This window comes from Alligator mississippiensis, chromosome 7 (genome assembly GCF_030867095.1).
Source record: "Alligator mississippiensis isolate rAllMis1 chromosome 7, rAllMis1, whole genome shotgun sequence".
NCBI classification, from domain to species: domain Eukaryota; kingdom Metazoa; phylum Chordata; order Crocodylia; family Alligatoridae; genus Alligator; species Alligator mississippiensis.
Genome location: NC_081830.1, coordinates 38,173,202 through 38,197,455, shown reverse-complemented (window position 1 = coordinate 38,197,455; position 24,254 = coordinate 38,173,202). Strand labels below are relative to the sequence as shown.

General features: G+C 47.2%; 1 protein-coding gene across 19 annotated transcripts in view; it reads left to right on the top strand.

The window, feature by feature from the left end:
- The window catches only part of KIF1A (kinesin family member 1A), a 143,623-nt gene that overhangs the window by 18,821 nt on the left and 100,548 nt on the right, over positions 1-24,254 (top strand). For all 19 annotated transcript variants that reach the window (XM_059730860.1, XM_059730859.1, XM_059730857.1 and 16 more), the window contains exon 2: positions 2,335-2,504. In XM_059730860.1, coding sequence (XP_059586843.1) covers positions 2,399-2,504 — 106 coding nt within the window. In that variant the 5' untranslated portion in view covers positions 2,335-2,398. The remainder of the gene's footprint in view (positions 1-2,334; positions 2,505-24,254) is intronic.

The window sequence follows — 24,254 nt, the reverse complement described above, 5'->3', positions numbered from 1 at the left end:
ACTCCCTTTCATGGGATCTGAACAAGAGTCAAATGATAGTGCTTGTGGATGAAGACGCATCTTTTCACCTCCCACCTAATCAAAATAAATTTTATCTCTCACTGTCCTCCTCATCCAAATTCTGCTTTCCCAGCCTTCGCAGAGCCCTGGCACAGCATGATGATGGGACAGCCTGGGTTGGAAGTACAGGCAGTCCTCAGTCTTACGACACAATTGGTTCCTGAAAACCACGTCTTAAGTCTAAATGTTGCAACTTGGAACCGATTTTCCCATAGGAAACAAGGTTATAAACGGGGGGTTGGTTCCTGAACCCAGGCCTGATACTCTATTTTCACCAAAAATAACCCAGAGTTTTGTACTCAATCGATTATAGATGAGTAATATAGCTACATTAATGTATTTATATTGTAAATAGCAATCATATTGATATAGAAGAACTTCTTTGAGGTGACTTGGCTGGACTTTTTTGAAGGATTGTTGACTCAAGTCTTCTCAGGAGTCTTGGCTGCTTTCTTAAAGAAAGTGTCCAAGGAAGTTTGGACAGGCAGGAGATGGGCGATGCAGGGAACTTGTTCGCTGGTGTGGCGTGGCATCGGATCAAGTGTTGTAAAGTCGAAACTAATGTCAGAAAGTTGAAACAGGGTGTCAATTTATAAACCTTGTAAGTGCAAAATGTTGTAACTTGAAACGTTGTAAGTTGAGCACTGCCTGTATGCGCTTTGCTTTGCAGGGGGCAAATAGCTCTATTTCTGGCATGTGCTTGTGCTCTGACAGGTGTCTGCTGCCTGGTGTGAGCACATGAAGAGATACTTATGGGGTAGTAGCAGTGCCTCATAGGAAAAGCAACATCTTGGGCCTGCTTCCCAATTCCCACAGGTTTTACTCTGGTATAACTCTGCTTGCCTCTGATTAGCACTGGTGTGAGAGAAGATCAAAGTGCTGGCTGAGGGAAGGTGAAGAAGGCTCTTAAGCAGCATGCTTTCTGGGTATGAGTCTCCTTTCCCATAGTGCAAATCAGGAGATGACCTGGCGGAGTTACACATGAGTTAAACCAGTCTGAGAGTGGCAAAGCAGACCCTCGGTCTCTGGAGCAGCATGGAAGGGGTCCAAGGAGACTGCAAGACCTTGGTAGCCCAAGCTAGGAAGGCAACTTACCTCTCTCGCTGCCTCACCACCTTCTCTCCCTCCTCCACGGAGTGGTGACCCTTGATGAGGCAATGATGGGGAGGTGTTTCTTGAGGTACTCCCACTGGCATTAAATCAGCCTGTGACAGGCTCCCTTGTCTTCCCCAGGACTTTCTTTGACCTACTTAATTTGAGCAAAGGATGCATCTTTTTCATGATTGAAGATACAGCTCATGTGTGGGCAGGTGTAATGGGATCCTAGCCCACAGGCACTCCAATCTCAGTGCAGTGGCCACTATCATAGCAACTCGCATGGAGCAGGGAGAGTGGAGCCGAGAGAACATTTCCAGACAGGTGCTTTCGTGCCCCATCTCACCCTGAGCCCAGCTTTGCTGTTGATAGCATGCTATTCTGATCTAACCCCAGTGACTCCTAGAAGGTAGTGCAGACTCCCTGGTGGCCAAGAAAGCCTTTGGCCGCCTGCCTGTGACTGGGCCTCATACCTCACAGCAGGGATGTGGGGAGATTCCCAGATCCGATGCAATGAGAACAATTTTTTTTTTCAATGAATAGTATATTTACAAAGATGTGGTACATAACAGGTACTGAAGAGGTTTGTTTGTCCTTGCTGCACACGGCATATAACTTAGGCTTTAAAAAAAATGGAGGGGAATCTTGAACAGGTTAAGACATTACTTAATTTCAGCATCTTCTGAAGGAAATGATTTTTTTCTTCCCCAGAAATGCTGAAAGGTTTCATTTTTTAAATTAAACTTTGCAACTTTAGGTTGAAAGCAGATTTTTTTTTGGTTTGGTTAAGAAAATTACCTGAATTTTACTTGAGGAAAAAAAACTAAATCCAAGAGTTCTCAAAAAATCTGCACCATTTCATTTCAGGTTGACCCCAGACAAGGTTTTCTGGGGGTTCTTTTACTTTGTGTTTTGTTTTGAGCTGAACCATTTCCACCCCCAATGTTTCAGTTCAGCTCCTAAAACAAGAAACATGTTTTTTGCCCAGTCTGGCAGGCAAAGTAAGACCTTGCATGTTGGGAGCTTCTGCTGACAGCAGAGGGAGGCTGGTACTGTGCAGAATTGACTGAGTCAGTGTCTCAGGGACCCCTACAGATAACTGCCCTCAAGCAATGCCTTGTAGAGCCCAGAGAGCCATTGGTGAGACTTTCTTAATTTACCTTTCCTGTTTTTTTCCAGGGCATTCCTCCTGTTGCCAGGAGCACAACCCCAGCTCTAGACAGAACAACCTCAAGCCAGCAAGATGGCAGGAGCCTCTGTGAAGGTGGCGGTGAGAGTACGGCCTTTCAACTCCCGTGAAATGAGCCGGGACTCCAAATGCATCATCCAGATGACGGGAAGCACCACCAGTGAGTAACACCCTTGGCCCCAACAGCAAGCAATGTTGGGACTTGGCCCCTGGCTGCAGGAGGGAGGTGATTTAGAACCAGATTTCTGCTGGGACATTTGATGCCAATGGCTTGCAGATGAGAACACAGTTTGGGCAGGACCCTTACTCCCCTGCAGCTTCTGTTATAGCCATCCCCCTGTGTTCAAAAATCTTGAGTCAGTCCATAAAGAATCATGAATTGGGGTTTTTTTAAAGAAACACACACCCTGAAGTTCTTTTTATTAGTCTTCTGTTTTTTGAACCACCTGGGTACACTCAGGTCATGATTCCAAGCTATTCTACATAATCATGAGAGGCAGAAACTTGTTGTTGTTTTTGTTTTGTTTTGTTTAAGTAAAAGCTGAGATGTTTACACAATCACAGGACTCCAGGAGCTGAGAAATGAAAAAATGCAATTACATAAGGGATGCTTGGAAGGGTAATTACAAAATTTGGCAAGACTGAGCTTTCCATTCCAGATATGGAGTCTGCTTGCCCACTGTTTTGTACAGAGCACGGCCAGTTACAGTCTGGGCAAGCTGATTGTGAACATTGCCATTGAGGTGAAGGAGCTGATCTCCCAGCCTTTTATACTCCTTGCCTTCCCTGGACATGGGGCTTGCATGGTTTCACAAAGGGCAAAGCAGTGGAGACTTGGACCTGTAGCTCATAGTAGGAACATTCTCTTTTTTTTTCTCTCTCTCTCTCCATTGGGATTCTTTATTGGTGCAGATTATTATAGTATCTAAATGCCCTCCAAGTTAAACTGGTAACAGTAGTGAAATCCCTGGTGGATTTCTTGGCATCTCTCTACTCTCTGGCATATCTGTTCTGTACGTGGCTGGTTTTTGGCTGGTCAGCTGGTGTGTTGCAGATTATTATTTCTATTTAGGGACCTGTCTGGCTGTTGAGGAGGTCAGTGTTATGTGCACTGAGTTTGTGATGACAGAAGGGCTTTGCAATGACAGCAAACCACTGCATGAGGGATAGAACGGCCTTGTGGACAGAACCTGGGCATGGGACTCTAGGTACCTGGGATTCTGTTTCCAGCTCCACTCCTATCCTGCTGTGTGACTTTGACAAAGCAGTTTGCCCCATCTGCATCAGTTTCCCTATGTGTAGGAGGATGCATCCTATGAGCAGCCCTTTGAGAGCTACAAAAGAAAGATTCCATTTTACAGCAAGGTAATATTAAAGCAGCCAGAACATCTACAGGGCACTGTTGAATTATTATTTTCATTCACTTCAGGGGGACCTTTGAGAGTCCCCAACCCACTTGGTTCATTTGTCTATAGCAGGTGTTGAAAAGGGACCCCATAGTACAGTGTGTGTTGGGGAGATCTAATTGCCAGGCACAAACTGTTTCTCCTCCCAGTGTTGCTAGATCAGTCACATCCCTTTTGCAACTCAACTGTGGCACTGATTTGGTGTAAAACACCACAAGAGTGTAAGGGGACACCATACAGGTTGGAAATGCCATGGGAAGACATCTTACCTATATTTCCAGTATGGCACTGAGAGTTCTGATTTCAGCTTTTGAGTGACCATCCATCTTCTACTTTGGGAAATTTAGAATGTATCTATACCTCTTTTTGGGGAGACGGTAAGGTTTATCCTCAATTAACTTAAGCTACATGAACCTCCCTCCCTCTCTATATTATCCAGCTATGGTAACATGTGGGATGCATGGAAGGAAAGTAAGCAGTAAATAAGCCAATTCGTTCCTAAAAGAACAGGAACAGGAACCTCAAGTGGAACCCTTCTAGGAATCATGCGTTCAACTTCTCTTTCCCTTCTATACTTTGATGTACTTATAGGTGTAACCCGGGTGGTACTCCAAGAGGTACCCCCTCACCAATTGAAGGGATTAAAGCAGGTACACAAACGCTGTGGGAGGTGTAGGGACTCTTCCCCCTATACAGCAGAGCCAGACCACCAATGGGGACTTAACCATATACCTTTTAATGGAGGGAACAATACTGGGAACATAACCAGTAGAAACCAGGGGGGTATAGGGGACACTACAATGCCCCGAAGGGGGAGGATTCAATAAAGGTTAGATACTTACAATCATAGACATATTCATCCAGTTGACAAAAGACAGGGTTAACCAAAATGTAAAACACAAACAGCAGAACAAACAATACTGGTTGGTATTACTGGAAATACAAAAGGCACAAAATACAAAATGTCAAATTACAAGGAATATAGGGCCTAGATACCTGGAGGAGAAGAAAGGGGGAAAACACAATGGCCCCTTTCCACTGCAAGAAGAATTTTTCTTTGTTAGCTCACTCACCCCAAGTCACCAAAGCTAGGACTTGAACTCAGATCTCCCACATGGTAGGCAGAAACACTACCACACAGCCACTAGTGCTGGTACTACACTAAGCTGCTGGGGGTCTTGACCTTTCCAGAGCCCCAGCCTCACATTGAGCTGCCTTGCTTCTGATTGGAAGAGCTGGAAGCAGAGCTGGGAACCTCTCAGGTCACTGCTCAGATCTTGCTGGAGCTGGGGAGCCTCTCCTGCTGGCCACAGCCTCTCATAGGGGATCCTGGAGCCCAGTGGGGAGCCTCTCCTGCCAGTTACACATCACACTGCTGAGGACCCCAGTGCTGCCTGCAGGGCCCACTCCTTTAGGCTCTTCTGGGGCAACTGCTCCTGCCCCGCTGGCTCAGCTCCTTGAAGCTCTTTCCTTGTGGTCCCTCACTGGTCTCCCCTGAGTCAGCTGAGCTTTTATCCCCCTCCAGGTGACCCACAGGGCCAATCAGGGGACACGGAGGGTGAGTCTCTGGGGCCTGATTGGTGAGGAAAGGGAATCCCAAGTCCTCCAATCATCTTTTACCCCTTCAAAACTCCTGGGCCAAATCATTACCAGATTGGTGAGGAAAGGGAATCCCAAGTCCTCCAATCATCTTTTGTCCTTTCAAAACCCCTGGGCTAAGTCACTGCCAGCTAGCCCATCACACAGGTAAGGCAGGAAGTGCAGAAGGACCAGTGGTGGCTTTCCTGCTCTGTGTTCATAAGAATTTGCTGCATAACAATTTTTAAGCTTTTCCCCTTTCTGTGACTTTATGACACAATAGCCTGATAGCATCCAATAAGCTATAACATTACAATGTTACTTACACAGTGAAGCTTGACAATGCAAGAAATTGTGCCAAGTTTCCCGGTTATAACACTGGCAAGGACTTCTGTGTATGGAGCTTTCTGGACCATAGTGTATCTACCACCCTTTTTCCACAGATGGGACTGCTCTGTTGGGTTTTGGTGCTCTATGGTTGTTTGGGCCATTGTCATGAGTGCTGCCTGGATCTGGTGTTTGAAACATGGAAGGAGTGTTTCCTGGTGTTGCAGAGTGAGGATGCTGTCCTCTTAAGTAATACTGCCCAAAGCCAGCATCTTTGGAATCTAGTTATGGATTATTGTGCCACTGATGGCCCTGAGTAAATACAGGCAATCTACACAGTCACCCTGACAGAGAACAGGCTGGTACCAGGCTCTAGGGTATTCTCAACTGTCTTTTCCAGGATATGGCCAACCTCTTCCAAAATTCAGTCCAAAATGTGTGTTCACTGCTATCCAGGTAGGCAACATGAACTGACAGTGTGAATGAAGTTAGCTGATTACTGGCCCCTTTAGGATGAAGCCATAGTGTAGGATAGTGGTGGCCACATTCCCTGACCCTCCTAGCCAAAATCTTGACAGTGTGTACAACCAAAGTGTATGGAAGTTTCAGAATGTGCATGCTTCAGTGTACACAGAGCCTTCATACAGATAATGCTGTGTTGGGACTACATTTAAACATCCCAGGGGTCCTATGTGATTTGTGAGCTGGGATTTGGCCATACCTGGTATAGAAAATGCAGTTTTTTCTAACCCAACAGAGCAAAATTACTTTTAGGGCATTTCTTTTGGATAACACAGACAAGGAACATTCAGAGACTTCTTTCTTATGCTCCTCTGCCATGGGATCAGCAGCAGAGTGGGCTGAGACTGTTGTCTGGCACACAGTTCCTCTTGGTAACAAGGTCAGAGGTGCTCAGCACCATTTCCTTGCCCTTGGTTAGGACCTCAGCAGTGGGTCACCTCTTGTGGTGTTGTACAATGCAGTTGAAGCCTTTGGAAATGAGCCTACAGAGCAGGACAGTCATTCATTGAATATTCATGTTTTCAGACTTCCAGGTCTAAGACTTCCACACATAGGAAAGGAGCTTGCAGTGCTGTATTCTTGGAACAGTTAAGGGGCCAGATCCTCAGATGGTACAGATCAGCCCAACTATTGATGTCAATGGAATTGCACCAGTTTATACCACTTAAAGGATCTGGACCAGAGTCAGTTATTGCTTTATAAGGTGTGGCTTGCAGGCCACTGGAGACCTGTGGAGTGCTTCTATGTGCTTCTGTGATAGTAGTGAAGCAGGGACAGGTGACACCAGGGGCCCAGTCACCTAGGAAGGCTCAGCATTGCATGCATCAGACCTCAGCACAGCTCTCTGGTAATGCTGGCAGAGTTCCCTACTGTGTCTCTACCTGGGTAGGTTGCTGCACAGGAACAGAGATTGGCTAATGAGTGCTTTCCTATGTGCATGTCTTTGATGTACATGCAACCATGATTCTTTTGCTGGGAAAAGATCAAATACACCTCAGGTCAGAAGGAAACTGCAGAATGACCTGATGTGACTAGATCAGTGGAGGGCAGCACAAGGAGAGTCATTTCTCATGCAAGTAAATCCCTAGACCAAGGGAAAAGGAGGGAAATGGAACACGTAGTAAGCAGGGGGGGGGGGGAGAATCAAGCAGTGCCCTATTTACATTAAATCCAGTTTGCTTTCATGCTATCCATTCGTGTCCTTGGGTACAGTTAAGTGCTATCACAGTCCTGGCTTGATTGCCTATAGGGGATGAACCCAAAACTTCTGAACTGAGAAGCATGATTGTCTGGTGGCTGAGCTAAGAACCAGCTCTGGTAGCCTTTATGCTTGGGTCAGCTACTAGGAGGAAACAAAGATGCTAGGCTATCCTGGGTCATACACACACTCTCACTGGTGGTGGGAAGGGGTGGGGTTGGGGTTGAGCACTGGAAAATGAAGTGGTTGTTCCTAAGGCAAGTCCAGCACAGAGCCATTTGAGACTGCACGTCATGAGATCCCTCCCATCTGGAGTACACTTCCATACCTTGGTCCACCACAACTTAGGTTCATCCTTTCTTCTAACCACCAGCACAGAGTATGGGGCATTGGGAAGTCTGTATTTGTTGTTAGGGAGGTTAGTTACTAGGTCTGTGCGAAATTTTGTTTAGTTTCAGAGGGGTTTCAGCCTGTTCCGGAGCCCGAAACACTGAATCTGAAATGAAAAGGAAGGCTCCGAAACATTTCCAAAATGAAACGAAACCATCCAAAACATTTTGGAAATGTTTCGGATGTTTTGGAGCTGGGCTTGCAGGGAAACAGAAACTAAGAAGAGGGAGAGAGAAGAGGGGTGGAATGACTGCTCTGATATTGACATCTGTAGCTGGCCAGTGCCTGGCCAGCTGGGGATCTGTCCATGAGGTCCCTTCCAATCCCAGTGCTCTGGAGGAGGGACGGCAGCCTGCTGTCATCCCATGCACAGATCTGGGGGCCTGCGCCACCGGGAGGAGTCTGAAACAATCCTGCACCCCTCCTGGGGGGTGTGGACCCTTGGATCTGTATGTGGGATGACAGCATGCTGCTGCTGCCAGCTAGGGCCAGCACCAGCACCCGAGTCTGCTTGGTGCAGCCCATGCCGAGCACAGCTGGGAGAGCCGTGGGAGAAGCCCCCATGGCTGTCCTGCCTGCCTCAGCCTCTCAGCACTTAAAAAAAACAAAAAACAGCTCCACATTCACTGACTGTAGCAGGGGTTGTAGGGGCTCTGGGGCCTCCTGGCAGAGCCCCCCACGTGCATCCCCCACTCCTCAATTGATCCCTGTCTCCCATTCCCCTCCCCCACCTGCCCAGCGGTCTGGGAATCACCAAAAAAAAAAAAAAAAAATCCCCACAGTCACTGGCTGTAGCAGGGGCTCTGGGGCCATGTGGCAGAGCCCTCTGCACAGCCCAGGCTCCCTGATCTCCCCCCGCAGCCCCGCCCCTGATGGTCCCCCCACCTGGCCCAGCACTTTAACCCCCCCCTTCCCATCCCCCCCCCAAAATCACTGGCTCTGGCAGTGGTGATCAGGACCTCTGAGGGCTCATGGCAGAGCACCCCCACACAATGCAAAGCAGTGGGAGGCAGCGGGGATCGCCGCCCCCACCCTCCCCAGCCTGGCAAATGCATGGCAACTGCCCCCTGGCACGGGTGCAGTGTGGCTCGACAGGGCGCTGCACACTGTTTGGGAGCTGGGGCCACTGGGACTGAGTGGTGCCAAGCTCCAGCTGACTGCTGGAGCCAACCCTTCTCCCAGACAGTGCGCAGCGCCATGCTGAGCTGCACTGCACCCGCACGATGAGGCAGCTGCTGCACAGGTGCCAGGCAGGAGAGGGGGCAATTCCTGCTTTTTTCTTTTTTTTTTTAAATGCTGGGACTAGGATGGGACTGGGTGGGGGATGGGGCCAGGCAGGGCATTCATGGGAGCTTCTCCTGTGGCTCCTCCCACCCAGGCAGAGACAGGCACATCTGGAGGAGCTGCAGGAGAACCTGCAGCTGCCTGCCTTTGCCTGCGTCTCTGCAGCCAATCCGAATCTCCAAAACAGCATTGAAACTCCAAATCAGATTTGGCCAATAGAAACAGAACAGTGATCTGAAACACCAAAACAAATCACTGTCTGACAAAATGGCTGAATCCGAAATTGAAACGAGACATAGCCATTTCACACATCCCTATCAGATACCACAGTACCTCTGCTGGTCTGGGCTATAATCTTACATGAGATCTTTAGTTTGAACTCTAGTCAGGTGCATACAGACCAGGATCCATGTCTTGTTACTGTGGCATGGAACTGGGAAGAAAATTTGGATAAAATGGAAGAAAGAAAAAGGGGGCAAAATATTTAGTCATCATTTCTTCATTGCTGTCTGCCTCCAGCTGTGTTCATCAGCTTCCAATGAGCTACCTGAGGTATCTCTGTGTGATACTGCACTGTACCATGCAGTGATATGCTGAGATACCTGGCTGTTCTTCAAGGGGAACAGTAATGGTGACTCAGTTGTCAGTGTTCTGAAGTTGTGCCCTGGCAATAGTGAAATTTTACACCACAGACTTGGATACAGGTGGAGTGTGATAGTTTTTAAACTGGGATCGATGCACACCGTATTGTAGAAAGAATATCTCTGAAAGAAAGGGGCAGCAATCAAATTATCTCCATGGGCATATGACTTAAGCTCTTCCATGTTTATGGAGTGGGATCTCCCACAGGCAGTCTGTCTGCTGTTTACCTTCTTAAGAAGATTATTCAGGAGACATGCATTGGAACCGGAACGTACATTTCTCCTGATATGTACAGCTCTTCATACACTTTCTTTAGGATGTTACTGAAAAGAGCCAGATGGGAGAGGGTTTAAAATAGGTGCCATCCTTCCTTCCTCGATGAAACTGCCCACGTCACCAGCTGTGGGCCTGGGCAGATTAGAAATACCGGAGAGAGTCGCCCACATTAAGAGCACTAGACTTGCTGTCATGACAACCTGGGGAGACAGATTTCTCTGAAAAGTCTTGTGAGGAAACAGCTCCAGATTATGTTAATGAGGCTGCTTATCTGCAGGGATGGGGACTAGAAAACTGCAGGTATTGCTCTGCCTTCTACAAGGGCACTATCATGAGTGGGTGCAGCTCCATCACCACACAGCCAGGTCATGGTGGTCAGGCAGAGCCTCAGTTGCACCGTGTCGAGTGGGAAGCAGGACTTTGCAGCCCAGCAGTAAAGCCTGGGTCTCCCACAGCCACAGGTCCCTGCAGGCTGGATTTCTACTTTTGACTCCTTTCATATCTGTCCCAGTCTGCCAATAAAACCTTCCTTGCTTTCTACCACCTTGTGGTTGCTTCCATGAGCTCCCTCATGCCTGGAACCATCTCTCCGAACCTGGTATCCAGCCCACCTGCATCTCCCCAGTCATTTGCTCTGGCTGGATGGTGTAGGGCAGGCCCTGCCCTCTACCTTACAGCTGTTGCCTTGTGCTGGGAAGGGAGAGAGGAATACAGGTTCCGTCTGTTTCCATTTTGCATTGTCTCTGGTTCCAAAACCTGTCACGTAGTAAGGCTGATGGTGTTGTCTGGAGGTATTGCCTAGCTTGGAAGAGGCCTGGTTCTCCTCCTCAGGCATTCCTCTCTTCCCTGCTGGGCCCACATGGACCCTCCAGGGCAGCTGCAGGAGGAAGGCTCTGTGTTTCTGGACAGTGAGGCTGGTGTTGGAGTTTTCACGCACACTGAAGTAGCATTTCCAGTGAACCCTGGCCCCTGCTGACAGTGAGGTTTTTATCACCCATGAAACAAAGGAGCCATTGAAGCATGCATCAGCAAATCTGGCTAATCCCCTCAGCTGGACATGAAAGCTGTTTATTTGCAGACTCCCACCAGACCGTGTTAGGTCCAGCAGCTCAGCAGTTGTGTCCACCCCAGGGACAGCAAAGGAGCTCTGCTAGCCTTAGGTGGGGGATGGGTTTGGAAGAGAAGAAGATAGCACCACATATGTATCCTGGTTGGGATGCTCTGGTCATACAAGTTCTGCTGTTGTGCTGTTGCATTGTAGGGGATGCTGGAATGGCTTCTCATGAGGGTGCCCACAGTTGGTCCTTGGACTGTAAATCTCACTCAGAGAAGTGTCAGGGTTCCCTGGCTGCAGATCGTTTACTGTCTCATGCGTTTGTGAGGGTATTTTCAGAGTCTTGCTCCCAAGGTATCCTTGAAAGATGAGCTAACTGACTTTGTGTGCCATTCGACGCTAGCCTTGCACTCTCACACGTGTCTCCTTTGTTGGCAGTGAGCAGGATGAGTCAGTAGGCTTTTTGAGTCACTGCTGTACAGCGGATGTTTCAATAGCATTCCAAGGGATTTTTACCCTTTGTGTTTTTGTTGCTTTTCAATGGGCTGCCTGGGTGTCAGCGAATCAGCAGAACCAACATCCCCAGGCAGCAGCAAGCTGCACAAGCCCAGTCTGGGGCTCGTCTCTCTGACTTCCTGCTAAGGGTTGCAAGGCTGAGGTCTATCACATGCCCAGGTAGTTGCAGCATCCTGGTTTGGGAGAGGAGTATTTATTTGTCATGGATTTGGACTTGTGCCTGGTGAGGATTTCACTAGATTGATACCTCATCCTCACCAAATCTCTCCCAAAGGAGCCCTTTTTGAAGCTACTGTTGTTGAAGAGGCAACTTGCAGTCCATGTGAACCAATCTGCTCTGTGATTTAGTTACTCTGGAGGCCTTGGTTTTAGCTTCTTGTCCATCTCGCAAGACCTATCTTGATGTGGGAGGACTGTCCTTAGTCTAGAGGCACTGATTCTAGTTTTATTGACTGTGGGAGAAAAAAGCCAAATATGTAGTCTGATTCTTTGTTTTGTTGTATTGTCATATTCCTTCTTGGCCAAGCCAGCTCTTTCATTCTTTATTGTTCCTGGCTCCTGCAGTGTAACGATGTATTTTCCCCCTCCATTGTCTTTTCCTCCATCTTTCCTTTAAACCAAAACTCTTTAGCTAAGAAAGGCAGTTTTCAAACACCATGGGTGCATGTTTCTCACCCCTTCCCCTCTAGGATTTTATCCTACAAGAAGATTTATTTCCTCTTTCTCCAGTAGGACAAAAGTCCATGTGGATATGAGCTCACTGTCTCTCTGAGTATGGTGAGAAGCTTTCTTCTCACAGGGCTGATAGTGCTTGGAGAATGCTCTCCACTGCAGGAATCAGAGCAGTCTGGTTAGTGTGCAGCAACCTCTCTCCAAAGCCCAGCATGCCCACTGACTGCAGCTAGCATTAAAATTCCCACAGTGTTGGAGAAAAAAAAAGAATAAAAATTCTGTGGGGTGGGCAAAAGTTTCCACCTTCAGGATTAATTATAGCCTGATTTCACAAATCGCTAAGTGTATCAGGAAGGGTTTTATCTCACGGGTAATTGATTAAATACTACTGAGTGCAAAAGGATGGCAAGGGAAGGGATGTGGGGAGGACAGGAGAGAACGCTGCTCTGCAATCATTTTTCACCAAATTTCTAGCTTGCATCTCCGCCTACTTGGCTTCTACTGCAGCAGCTTGGCTGCCAACACCACTCCTTTGTTTGCCTTCAATGCCGTCCCTCTCTCTGCAGCAGCCCCTCCCTCTGCACTCCTGCTGACTCTGCCCTTTCCATTGTTTTGGGGATGTACCCTAGCATTCAATAACCCCAATCAACTTTCTTAGCAAGTCCAGACTGTTCTTGCCCTCCAAGAATGGAACAGTGGCCAGTCTCTCCCTTCCCAGCCTCCCCCACAACTAACATGTGACACTCAGGCTTTCAAAGGAAAAGACCCCCCGCTTGCTTTCCAAAGAGACATTAGCATTCTCTCCTTCAACACAGGTCTGCTGAGACTAAGGGCCTTGCTGCATGAGAAACCATGGGAATTCATCCACCTTTTGCTGTCAGTTTCTCCCTACTCTGGTCCATTTGCCCTACTCAGACAGAGCGTTCCCTTGCTCAGACCCCTACATCTTGAATCCGTTCAGGAAGAGGTCACCCCTCTGAGGAGCTGGGCCGAGTCACAGCTCTACGGTTTCCAACACATTCACCCAGTTGCTCCCAGCAAGAGTTTGCTTCTGTCACACAGTGTCCCCAGCTCACCCATTCCTTTACTTGGGGAAAAGTTCTGTGAAAAGCTTTTCTTTGGTTTCTTTCTTCTTTTTTTTTAAATCTCTTTTTTTATCAAAAGCAAATGGTTTGAAATATCCTTCTGCTGTGTTTGCTTTTCCCTTCCCCTCTCCTCTTCTGCCCTTTCCCCACACCTCTCTCCCTTTGTTGCCTTTATCCATTTCCTCTCAGCCACCATGTGACATGTTCTTGCAATGTCTATGCCCTGTCCAGTCTAGGGACCTGGCATTCCCTCCCACCTCTATTTTTCATTCTTTCCCTTTTTGCTACAGTTTAACTTTTCACAACTTCCTCAACTTTGGAAATGGTTCAGAGCATCCAAAGGAAAATGACACTTTTCAAGTGCTGCTTGGCAATCTTGCAAAAGTTGAGGGCTTTTGAACAGTTACATGGCAGCAGAAATGAGGAGAGGAGAGAAGTGGAAAGGGAAAAGGGGGAAAAAACCCTTAGAAGTACTCATTTTATTCAGTGTTCAGTGGCTAAAAGGGGTGTGGAGGAAAAAAAAGGGGGAAATGAACATTTTAAAGGTCTGTATTTTGAAATGTTAACTGTTTCACAGAAAAAAGTTGGAAAAAATATGAAAATGGGACCCCATCAAATAGAAAGGGGCTCAAATGTTGGAGGGCTCTAGTAGAGTTGTGTCTCCATTCTTTTGGCCAGCTGCAGTGCTCAGTGCTGGGGAAACTCCATGGCCGGCAGCAAAGTTGGAGTCACACATCTTTCCTTCACCTCTCTGTCTCCTTGTTTTGTCCCAGGCCTGCCTCTGTGCTCCACAGCCTGAATGGGCTCACTCACAAAGAGCTCAGAGGAGCCTTAGATAGCACTGTCTTGTTAAACTGAACCTGTCCTTGATGGCAACACCTGTCCTTGATGGTGACCTCAGTGAGGGGTTGGATGAGCTGCTGTCACTGAAGTTACTGTTTGACATCCCCTTTGCAGTGTTGTGACTATTCATGCTCTCATCTGGATTTGCATAGCACTGCTGGATGATCTCACTGGTGACAGCGGGTGCCTGCCCTTCTGCTGGATATCCATCTGACTTGTGCATTCTCTCCTATTAGCAAAGGAGCCTCCCTGCAAGCACAAAATTTGTGCTAAATTTTTGGGACTCAGATTGCACCTCCATCTTCATGTGGAAGTCTACTGCAGCTGTGCTTCTCTGAACCGTGCCTTCTCCTTAGGCCCAGATTTTAGTTGTGCCTTGTTCTTATGATGTTTCTTGCTCACTGAAATCAAGTCCCACTCTCCAGTTTCTCAGCATTTCCATACTTTCCTACCCAAAATCTTTTTCTCTCTGTTGGTGGCTGCACAAGCATCTTGGATCTTTCACAACCTGTCCTATTAGTTCCTTTGTGACAGGGTTGGGGGTCTTGTTGTAGCTGTGATGTTTCAGGAAATGTGCAATGTGCAAAAGGCAAGGATCTTTGTGATATCTTTTATTGGAAAAATTGTGTAAGTGGGCACCTGTTGAACCAACTTTCAAGTATCAAATGCCCTTCATCAGGTCTAAGAAAAAGGCAGACAAAGACTGAGCTAAATAGCTTAGGAAGCAGATGTCGTTGTATAGTCTGGCTTCTTTATTCTTCATGTTGTGGCTTTCCCATTGTAAACAGTGAATTTTGATATCTTCCATGTTGTAGTAGGGGTGGAGTATTGTAATTGTGATGGTCTAGGAACTGTAGGAGAGATCAAATCTGTAGTGTGGACATTCATTGGTTCATAGATTGAAGGCCAGAAGGAACCTGTGACAGGTCTTCGCTCTGGGCCGCCCTCAAAGTGACCCGCACACCTGTCTCTGGGGCAACCGCCCGCCTACTCGCCTGCCATGCCTTGATCTTAATTAATTAATTAGTGGGAGGCTGCCCTTATACTGCCCCCTCCGCTAGGGGGTGCTATCTGCAGCTCCGTTTCTTCCCCTACACCGCAGTCCACACCTCGCTGATGTAATCACCGTTGTCTCAATTATCTCACTATTCGGCCCCTTACTGTTCTCCCTGGCCCTTCCTTCCTTTGAAGCACGCTCCTTCTGGTGCTAGGGCTCCCTCCGGCCCTCTCTCACTCTGTGCCGTCTTCTCTGAGGTTTTCTCTACAATGCTGCCCCCTCCTGGGGCTTTCCGGTGCCCAAACTTGGGCTTCTCAGCAGTGCGACCCCCCCTTCTGGGGCTCGCCGTGCCCAACTTGGGCTTCTCAGCAGTGTGACCCCCCCACCTTCTGGGGCTCGCCATGCCCAACTTGGGCTTCTCAAATGCCCCTCTCTGGGGCTGGGGTCTATGCACCCAGTGTGCTGCCCCTGCTGGCGCTGGGGTCCTCACACTCTGCTGTGAGTCCCCTTAGAGGCCTCCTCCAACCCCTAATAGCCTCACCCAAACCACCGGGGATATCAAACAGCAACACAAACGTGAGCCTCCTGGCTATAACTCAAACATAAGCCGCCTGGCTACAACAACATTACTCCATGCAGGTCAAGCTACCTGCAGTTCGGCTTGTCCTCGCATCATGGCTTAAGGAGCTCCTGCCTCTCTGGGTGCTGGCAGGGAACTGCCCCTGGCCTCAGCTCCTTGGGTTTATAAAGGGAGCCAGGCCCGGCCCCTTCTGGTCAGCTGGCCTTCATTGGTTGCCCTGGCAACCCCCAGCGGAGCTCCTTAGTCACTGCTAGGGCTCCTTTCTTAGCAGTTTTTCCCCCTCTTTAGGCACAAGGCACCTCAGTGCTCGGTGACAGAACCATTATGGTCATTGATGCTGATGTCATCCAGTTAGGTTTTGGAATGATAGACAAAACCGATCAATACAATAGGCTTCCAGTGGGGGTTTTTTCTCTCTCTTTCCCTGACATATTTGTCCAGCTATTATAAATGTTAGTAGCTTTCTCTCCCAGCCTGATTAGCAGAAAACAGCATGTTCCCCCTCTTTATGTTTTGATTTTAAGAGAGCAACTGGAAAAATGCTCTGCATGCTGCTTGGATTTCATCCATTCTTGGTTTTGCAGATGTACAATTTAGGAAGTTCTGAGTAAAGGAAGTAGAATAATTAGCATTTCTCAAGTGAAGTCAGTAGAATAATTAGTATTTCTATTTTTAACCTCAGAGAACTAACTACAAATATACACGTTAATATAATATTAAAATTACAGTTTAAATCACTTCAAAGTAAAAAAGTACGAAGGCAAATCTTAAATCTCAGTGATACATCAGACATACTCTGAGTATGAGGGCCTTAGAAGAGCATGGCTGGATGGACAGACAGATAGAAAGTTTTGCACTGTTGTTATGGTATATTAGCATTTGTCATTTTATTACATAGAAGGTCTCAATATAGACATACATATACAATTCCTAGTGTCGTGGCATTCTTAGAGTGAGCCACATATTGTGTGTTGATATGGGCATGTTAAGATTGTTGTGAAAACCAAACCCTTTATATTTTCTGGCTGTAAATCAGTGAAGCTGTCCTGATTTCCCCCAGCTAAAAACCTAGTTCTTCAGCTTAGCATTTTGTTATTATATAAGATTCTGTTTGTGATTGGTCTCTTGATATCACTTGAATAGGGTCATGAAAGTCTGTGGCACTTAAGCCCCCACTTCAAGTTTTACATATGTATTTGAAAGCTTGTCTAACTCTATTGCAGTTGGTCCAATAAAAGATATCACCCAAAGAAATCCTTGCCTTTTATATGTGTATGCACATATATGCGCACACATATGCATATATGTGTGCACAATGAATGGCTGATGGTTCAAATAAGCATAAATGCATTACATGTTCTGTGTGAGAGACAAGGGTTTTTGTGGGTGAAACCTTTAATTGGACCAACTGCTTAGCTGGGAGAGACATAGACAAGTTTATGGGTGCCATTACCTTTCTCCAGGTCTTTGAGAAAAAGGAGACATGGCAAAGCTGTGGACATTTAGACAGAACATGTTTTATTTCTTGAATTCCACCAGGAATACAGATTTTAGCTGTTGATTAGACTAGCTCCATTCACAGGTAGCCAGTGGTCTGACTAGATGCAAGATGCAGTGTTGCTATAGCAATATTGCTTCTGACCCCTTTCTACTGTGAGCGCAGCTTCTTGTTTGGTAATTAACTCCAAATCTTTTGGGATGCAGACGATGCTGCCAGTTGTGAGTGATTGAGTACATTACCACCAGCAATCCCAAACCTCCCACATGCTGGGAAATGGAAAAAAACAGGCACTTCCCTTCCTCTTCCCAAGTCTCTTGTCCTCTGTGCCACGTAGGAGAAAAGCATTGGCATGAAATGCATTCAGCACTTGTTTCTTTGGTTATCCAAATAACATATTCCTGGCAGCAAGTGAGCTTCCTCTCTTGTTTAGCAGGGCCCTTGGGCACATGTGTCACTAATTCTGTCCCTGTTTCACCAGAGCTCATGAGCAGATGCTGAACTTCAAATGTGTTTCAGTCCCCAGGTTACTATTTACATGCTTAAGGCTGCACGCATGCTTATGTATTGTGTTGATTGGGGGTACTAGCACTCACCTGGGCTGCTGGGGAGGTCAGGAGCACTCACACTTCTGCCCATGTTTGGGCAGATGGCATCTACCTCTACATGTGGTGCAGCTCATCTTCTTGCAGCCTGGATATTTGCAGTGCTACCTGGAGTCAGAGGGAGCCTCTGAACTCCTAGGTTTCACTGGCTGTCTGGAGGGCTCCTGAGTGGGATGTAGGCTCACCAGGAGGCCAAAGGAAGCCAACTCAAGGTGGTACCTCCTGCCTGGCTTGGTGGGGGTCTGCTATCAGTCTCACAAGCTGGTGGCCAGTCTGTGGGGGATTGCATAAGACAGGAGAAAATACCGGTCTTTGTAAAGTCTTCAGAGACACTGGAACAGTCCCTGTTTACAGGGACACACAGTTGCCCTAGACCTATGGGATCCTCAGTCCCAGGAACCGAGAGCTGGGATGTTGGGAGTGGCCCTGAGCACCTGAGAAATCCCCTTGTCCTATAATCCGGGATCTCAGAGATGAGCCTGGAAGTCAGCAGCAGACGTAACCACCACTGTGTTGCTGTCAGGCAAGGCGATAGGAGGGGCTGAGGGATGTATGCCAGTGCTGCACTCTGGTTTCTCCAGTGCAGTGCCCTGGCAGGGATTCATTGCTGAAGGAACTCTGGGCAGTATGGCCATAGGGACAGAGGCCATTCCTTCCTCCTCTCTGCTGCCCATTGCTTACTCACCGGCCTGTCTGAAAAGAGCCCAGTGATGGTGTTTGTGCTGGGGACCATCTGTGTACAGCAGAGAACTGCTGAACTGTTGGTAATTAGCTGATCTGCTGTACTCATCTTCCATCTCTGGCTGCATAAGTGAGTGGAAGCTGGTGGCTCTCATGTGCCTCACAGCTGAGACCCTTGAATGACATTTCTGGGGATGTAATACATCGAAGGCTTTGTATTAACTCTGCTCCACCCATATAATCTCTCTCTTCCCCCCCATCCGCCCGCATTAGCTGTTTCTTTCCACAAATGTCCTCTCTATCTTTTCCCTTTAGCACACTGATGGCCCTGGTACTTATTCTCTGTCCCTAAAATCTCTTCTCTCCTCAGTCCCTATGGTTCTGTTCCTAAAGCAGCCAATGAGTGAATCCACGGGACAGGATTCCTGAATCACTTTAACCCCTGTGCTGTGTGAATCAGAACGTCACTTCAGGTTTACAGACTAAATCAGTTCTAGCACAGGGAGTCACAGACCCATAACTAAAGCCCATAGAATACACAATCGGAGATTTTTCCATTGGCTTTGCTAGGGCCTGAGTCAAACCCAAGCAACCTGGGGAATTGTGAAAAAGAGGTGCCTTGTTTCTTCTTGAAGTCTCTGCAAGGGACAGTGAAGAGCTTCAAGGGGTTCACTTCTTTTCTATTTGTCCTTGCTCCTGTGTTCTGGCTCTGGTCTGTAAAACAAAAGGAGAGGGACTCATTTGTTTGTTAGGTTACTGATGGCTATTATGATGTGTTTGTCAGATTACTCCTTCCACTGCTCTGCAGTCTTATAGGGCTATCCCACCTAATAAGGTCTCCAAATACCTGGATGGATTGAATGTTTAACTGTTGTAAAAAAAGGAGTGGATAGACAATATAACCACCCACATCTGGGTGATTTCATCTAATCTGGTGTAGGGGTAGCCCTGACAGAATCATGTGTAAAGTCTAGCCTTGTGAGTTAAGCTGGTGTAGGTCTTTATGTGTCAACAGCTTGTCCCAGAGCAGATGTTTGGTCAATGCAGAAAGGCTGTTACCTAGTGGCAAGGCACTAGGTATAGCTGCTTATCCATCTGCTCCAGATCCTGGTACAGTTTCCACTTGTGTACAAAATTGATGGAAACCACAGCAGTAGAAGTATGTCATCAGACAGGGGCTGGAGAACCTGACATGCATGAGGAACACTCCTGTTGTAGTATGCTGCCTCAGAGTGCACAGGCTTGCACTCTTCTCAGAGCTGGGCATCTATACATGTGCTCTGGGGTGGTGTTGTTGGGGGATGGTTTAGAGCAGCTCTGTGGGCACCTATACATGTGATGGACCTCTGCTCCTGTGTGTGCTAATTAGCATGCATTGGAGCAGACTTGATTAATCAAGTTTGCTGCAAGTCTGCTGGAGTGTGCTAATTAGCATGCTCCAGCAGCCTCTGTGTCATGCGTATTCAGCATCCCTGCATTTCAAAATGACAGCAGGGGTGCTTTAACTAAAGCTCGTTGAACAAGCTTTAGTTAAAGTGCCCCTACCGCCATTTTGAAACACAGGATGCTGAATACACATGACACTGCATGTGCTTTAATTAGAGCAGCTCTCCACCCCAGAGAACATGTATAGACACCCTGAGAGCTGCTGTAATTAAAGTGCCTGCAGCATCATGTGTATTCAGAGTTCTGCACTTCAAAATGAGGGTGGGGGCACTTTAACTAAAGCTTGTTTGACAAACTTCCGTTAAAGTGCCCCTGCCGCCATTTTGAAATGTGGGGACACTGAATACACGTGACATGGAGGCTGCTGGAGCATGCTAATTAGCATACTCCAGGAGACTCACAGCAGCCTCTATTAATTGAGTTTGCTCTGAGGCGTGCTAATTAGTACTCAACAGTACTCAAGCAGCTGCCAAGAGTCACAATAAATACACAGGAGAGACAATTCTGCTGAAGTGAGGACCACAAGGCCCTTCTCTCAAGAGGCAAACAAAGCCTGTGACTCTTCTGAAGAGAGGCTGACTTAATTTCTCAGTGCAGACTTTGAAAAATTGAGCTTCTAAAATAAAACATGGCAAGGAACGAAACTGGCCTAGTAAAGTTTGTTTGTATGGTGGAAAGACCAACATTAAGACCATTCTATGTTCTTCTTGTAAAAGCCAATCCAGCACCCACTGCTGATTACTCTCCCCAGCCTTTCTCTGTGTAGGCTGTTCACAATGGGCCTTCTAATTATTTACTGCTGGTGTGGTCAAGCATGGAGATCCCACCTGCAGTTTGTGCTCCATTATGCCAGGCATAGTGCAGACTCACAATAAGTAGTAGTTGGTGCTGGAGAGTGTTTATGACCTGAACAGACAAACAGTGGTGTTGTGGGAGAAAAGACCCAAGAGGTGAAGTGATATGTCCATGACTACTTGTGGGCAAGCCAAGGCTGGAACTCCAGTCGATCTCTTGGCTCCCAACTCAGTGCCCAGGAAGATGAGAATCCTTCTGACCAAGAGTGCTGAAGGAATTGACCGATGTGATTGCAGAGCCGCTGGCCGTTATCTTTGAAAGCTCATGGCAATAGGGAGAGGTTCCAGGTGATCAGAAAAGAGCATATAATGCCCATCTTTAAGAAAGGGAAGAAGGAGGAACTGGAGAACTAGAGACCGGTCAGCCTCACCTCAGTCCCTGGAAAAATCATGAAGCAGGTCCTCAAGGAATTCATTTCTAAGCACTTGGAGAAGACGAAGGTGTTTAGGACCAGTCAGCATGGATTCACCAAGGGCAAGTCATGTCTGACCAACCTGATTGCCATCTATGACAAGATGACTGGCTCTGTGAATGCAGGGAGAGCAATGGACCTTGACTTTAGCAACGATTTTGATAGTCTCCCACAATATTCTTGCAAGCAAGCTAAGGAAGTGTGAGTTGGATGAATGGACTTGTAAGGTGGATAGAAAACTAGCTGGATCATCGGACTCAAAGGGCAATAATTAATAGCTCGATGTCTAGTTGGCAGCTGGTGTCAAGTGGAGTGTCCCAGAGCTTGGTCCTGGGGCTGGTTTTGTTCAATTTCTTCACTAAAGACCTGGATGATGGGATGGAGTGTGCCCTCACTAAGTATGCAAATGACACTAAGATGGGACACTAAGCAGTAGATATGCTGGAGGATAGGACTGGGATTTAGAGAGACCTCGACAAATTGGAGGATTGGACCAAAAGAAATCTCATGAGGTTCAGTAAGTCCTGCGCTTTGGACAAAACAATACCATGCACTTGTATGGGCTAGGGGCTGACTGGCTAGGCAGCAGCTCTGCAGAAAAGGACTGGGGGTGATACTGGACAATAACCTAAGTATGAGCCAACAGTATACCCTTGCTGCAAAAAAGGCTAACGGTATACTGGGATGCATTAGTAGGAGCATTGCCAACAGATTGAGGAAATTGATTCTTCCCCTCTTTTTGCACTGATAAGGCCACATCTGGAGTACTGTGTCCAGTTTTGTGCCTCCTTCAACCCCCCCCACTACAGAAAGGATGTGGACAAATTGGAGAGCATCCAGTGGAGGGCAATGAAAATGGTTAGGGGGCTGGAGCACATGACTTCTGAGGAGTGGCTGAGGGAGCTGGGCTTATTTAGACTGGAGAAGAGAAGACTGAGGTGGGATTTAATAGCAGCCTTCAACAGAGAGGTTGTGGAATCTCTATCCTTAAAGGTTTTAAAGACCTGGCTAGACAAAGCCTTGGTTGGGATGATCTAGTTGGGGATGATCCTGCTTTGAGCCAGAGGCTGGACTAGATGACCTCCTGAGGTCCCTTCCAGCCCTAATTCCTAATTTTCTATGATTTTATGTGTGGAAATAAGAACTGCCCACCCCTTCATCTGTTTACTCTGCAGAGAAGAGCCACAGCTTGCTGGTTACCTCCAGAGGGAAAATTGTTGGTCAGTTCTGCGGCTTCTTCACTGGGAGAAGCCATTAATGAAGAGATGAACTTTTTAACACACCCAAGAAACAGCAAAACTCTGGTTCCTTGTGGTCTCTGTTGTTAGAGCCTTTCACTGCTGAGGACCCCTCTGCAGCATAGGCTGTGCTCTACTTCCTAGGACCATCACTCTAAGGATAAGCAGCCGATGTGTATGCAAGTAGATGCACAGATGGGAAGTGGAGGAAGAAATTATTACTGCGAGTGTAATCCAGACTTGGACTGGGAGCCAGCGTGGAGAGCACAGAAGTGTGGTGCTCTCTGTGATGTGTTCCACTTAAAAAGGTGAATTTCAGCTAATTGAATCAGCTGCATGGTCTGTGTAGTTCTCACAGCCCCAGATAAGCCATATTACACTTGTCTAGTGATGGAGAAAGGATTGGGCCATTCAGGTACCCATCAGAGAGGAGAAGATGCAGCTTTGGGTCAGCCACTGATCAGAGTTCTAGGCCCCATGCCTACTTTGAGCCAAACCCTGACAAATTCAACTGGATACTGCTCATTGTGTTGATCATTGGAAGCAACAGCAGGGATTAACTTGTACATGTAAAATGCAGCCATCAAGTTCAAGCAAACCAGAGCTGGGAGATGGAAGCTGACCTTGGAGAAAACAGAGGATGAAAAATAGTTTGGAAAAGTGATTTAGTTACATGGAGGAGTGTGGAAGTGCATGAGGAGTATGGGCAATAGGGTGATGTAAAACCACTGGAGAGCTGGAGATGTACCTTAAAGATGAGGAAGAAAAGGAAACTGCAGTTGAACTAAGACAGTGGCTTAGGACACCCCACAGGGATTTCAGGAAGACTTTGTATACCTTGAATCTGGACAAAGCTGAGGAACAAACTTTGGGGTAGAATGTGCAAGCCTTCCTTGCCCAAGTCATCCTCTTAACCTCAATGGATTACTCACAGGTATAAGTGCTCACCAATGCAAAGTGGCCACATTTTGAACCTTTTCCCATATCTTTGTCAGCTGTGTTCACTGGAGATGGGACAAAAACAATCAGCTAGGTCACCGTGAAGTCTCAGACTCACGTCTGCATTGTGCCTCTGACTTCTGACCTTTCCCTTTTGAAGTGCTGCATCTTCCCCTTCGTCTCTCGTTACCACCTTGCTCTTATTACCTTTGCTCTGAAGGACATGTGTGCCAATTAAGTATTCCCAGGTCAGTTTCCTAGCAACTGCAGTTCTTTATGGGAAGCTTCATCATTAATTTAGGCCCTTGGTAGAACAAGCAGCATGTTAAAGAGCCTTTTTTTTTTGCTTTTCCACATAAAGGGCATATTGTTACAGACACTATTCACTTGGCAGTGTGGGGTAGACAGAGATTTGGTTCAGATATGCAGCTATGGAAGGAATGCAGCCCTTCATTTATGCTATAGATTTGCTGAGGTAGATCTTGGGCACAACTTGGCAAATTCATCCCTGGTGGAAGTCTGTTGTGTTCAACATAGCTACATGTGGGGTCAATTTGGTCCAGTATATGCAAGCAAAAAGCTGTGAAACACAGAAATAAATAATACCAGGCACTACCAGATTCTAGATGTTAGGGTTGTGCTTTTAAAGGAGGCTGAAGAAATGAGATTATCAAGATCCAGTGGGACCTAGTTACCTAAGCCCCTGTGATGCCTTTGAAAAATCACAGCCTAAAGTCCTAAATCTGCTTGTATTTCAACATGCCCAGTTCTTGTGGTATGTAAGGTGCACATACCAGAGCAGGGTTTTATAGCATACCACCCAAGTCACTGTGCTGAGCACTTGCACTGAAGTGAGTGGCTGCCCT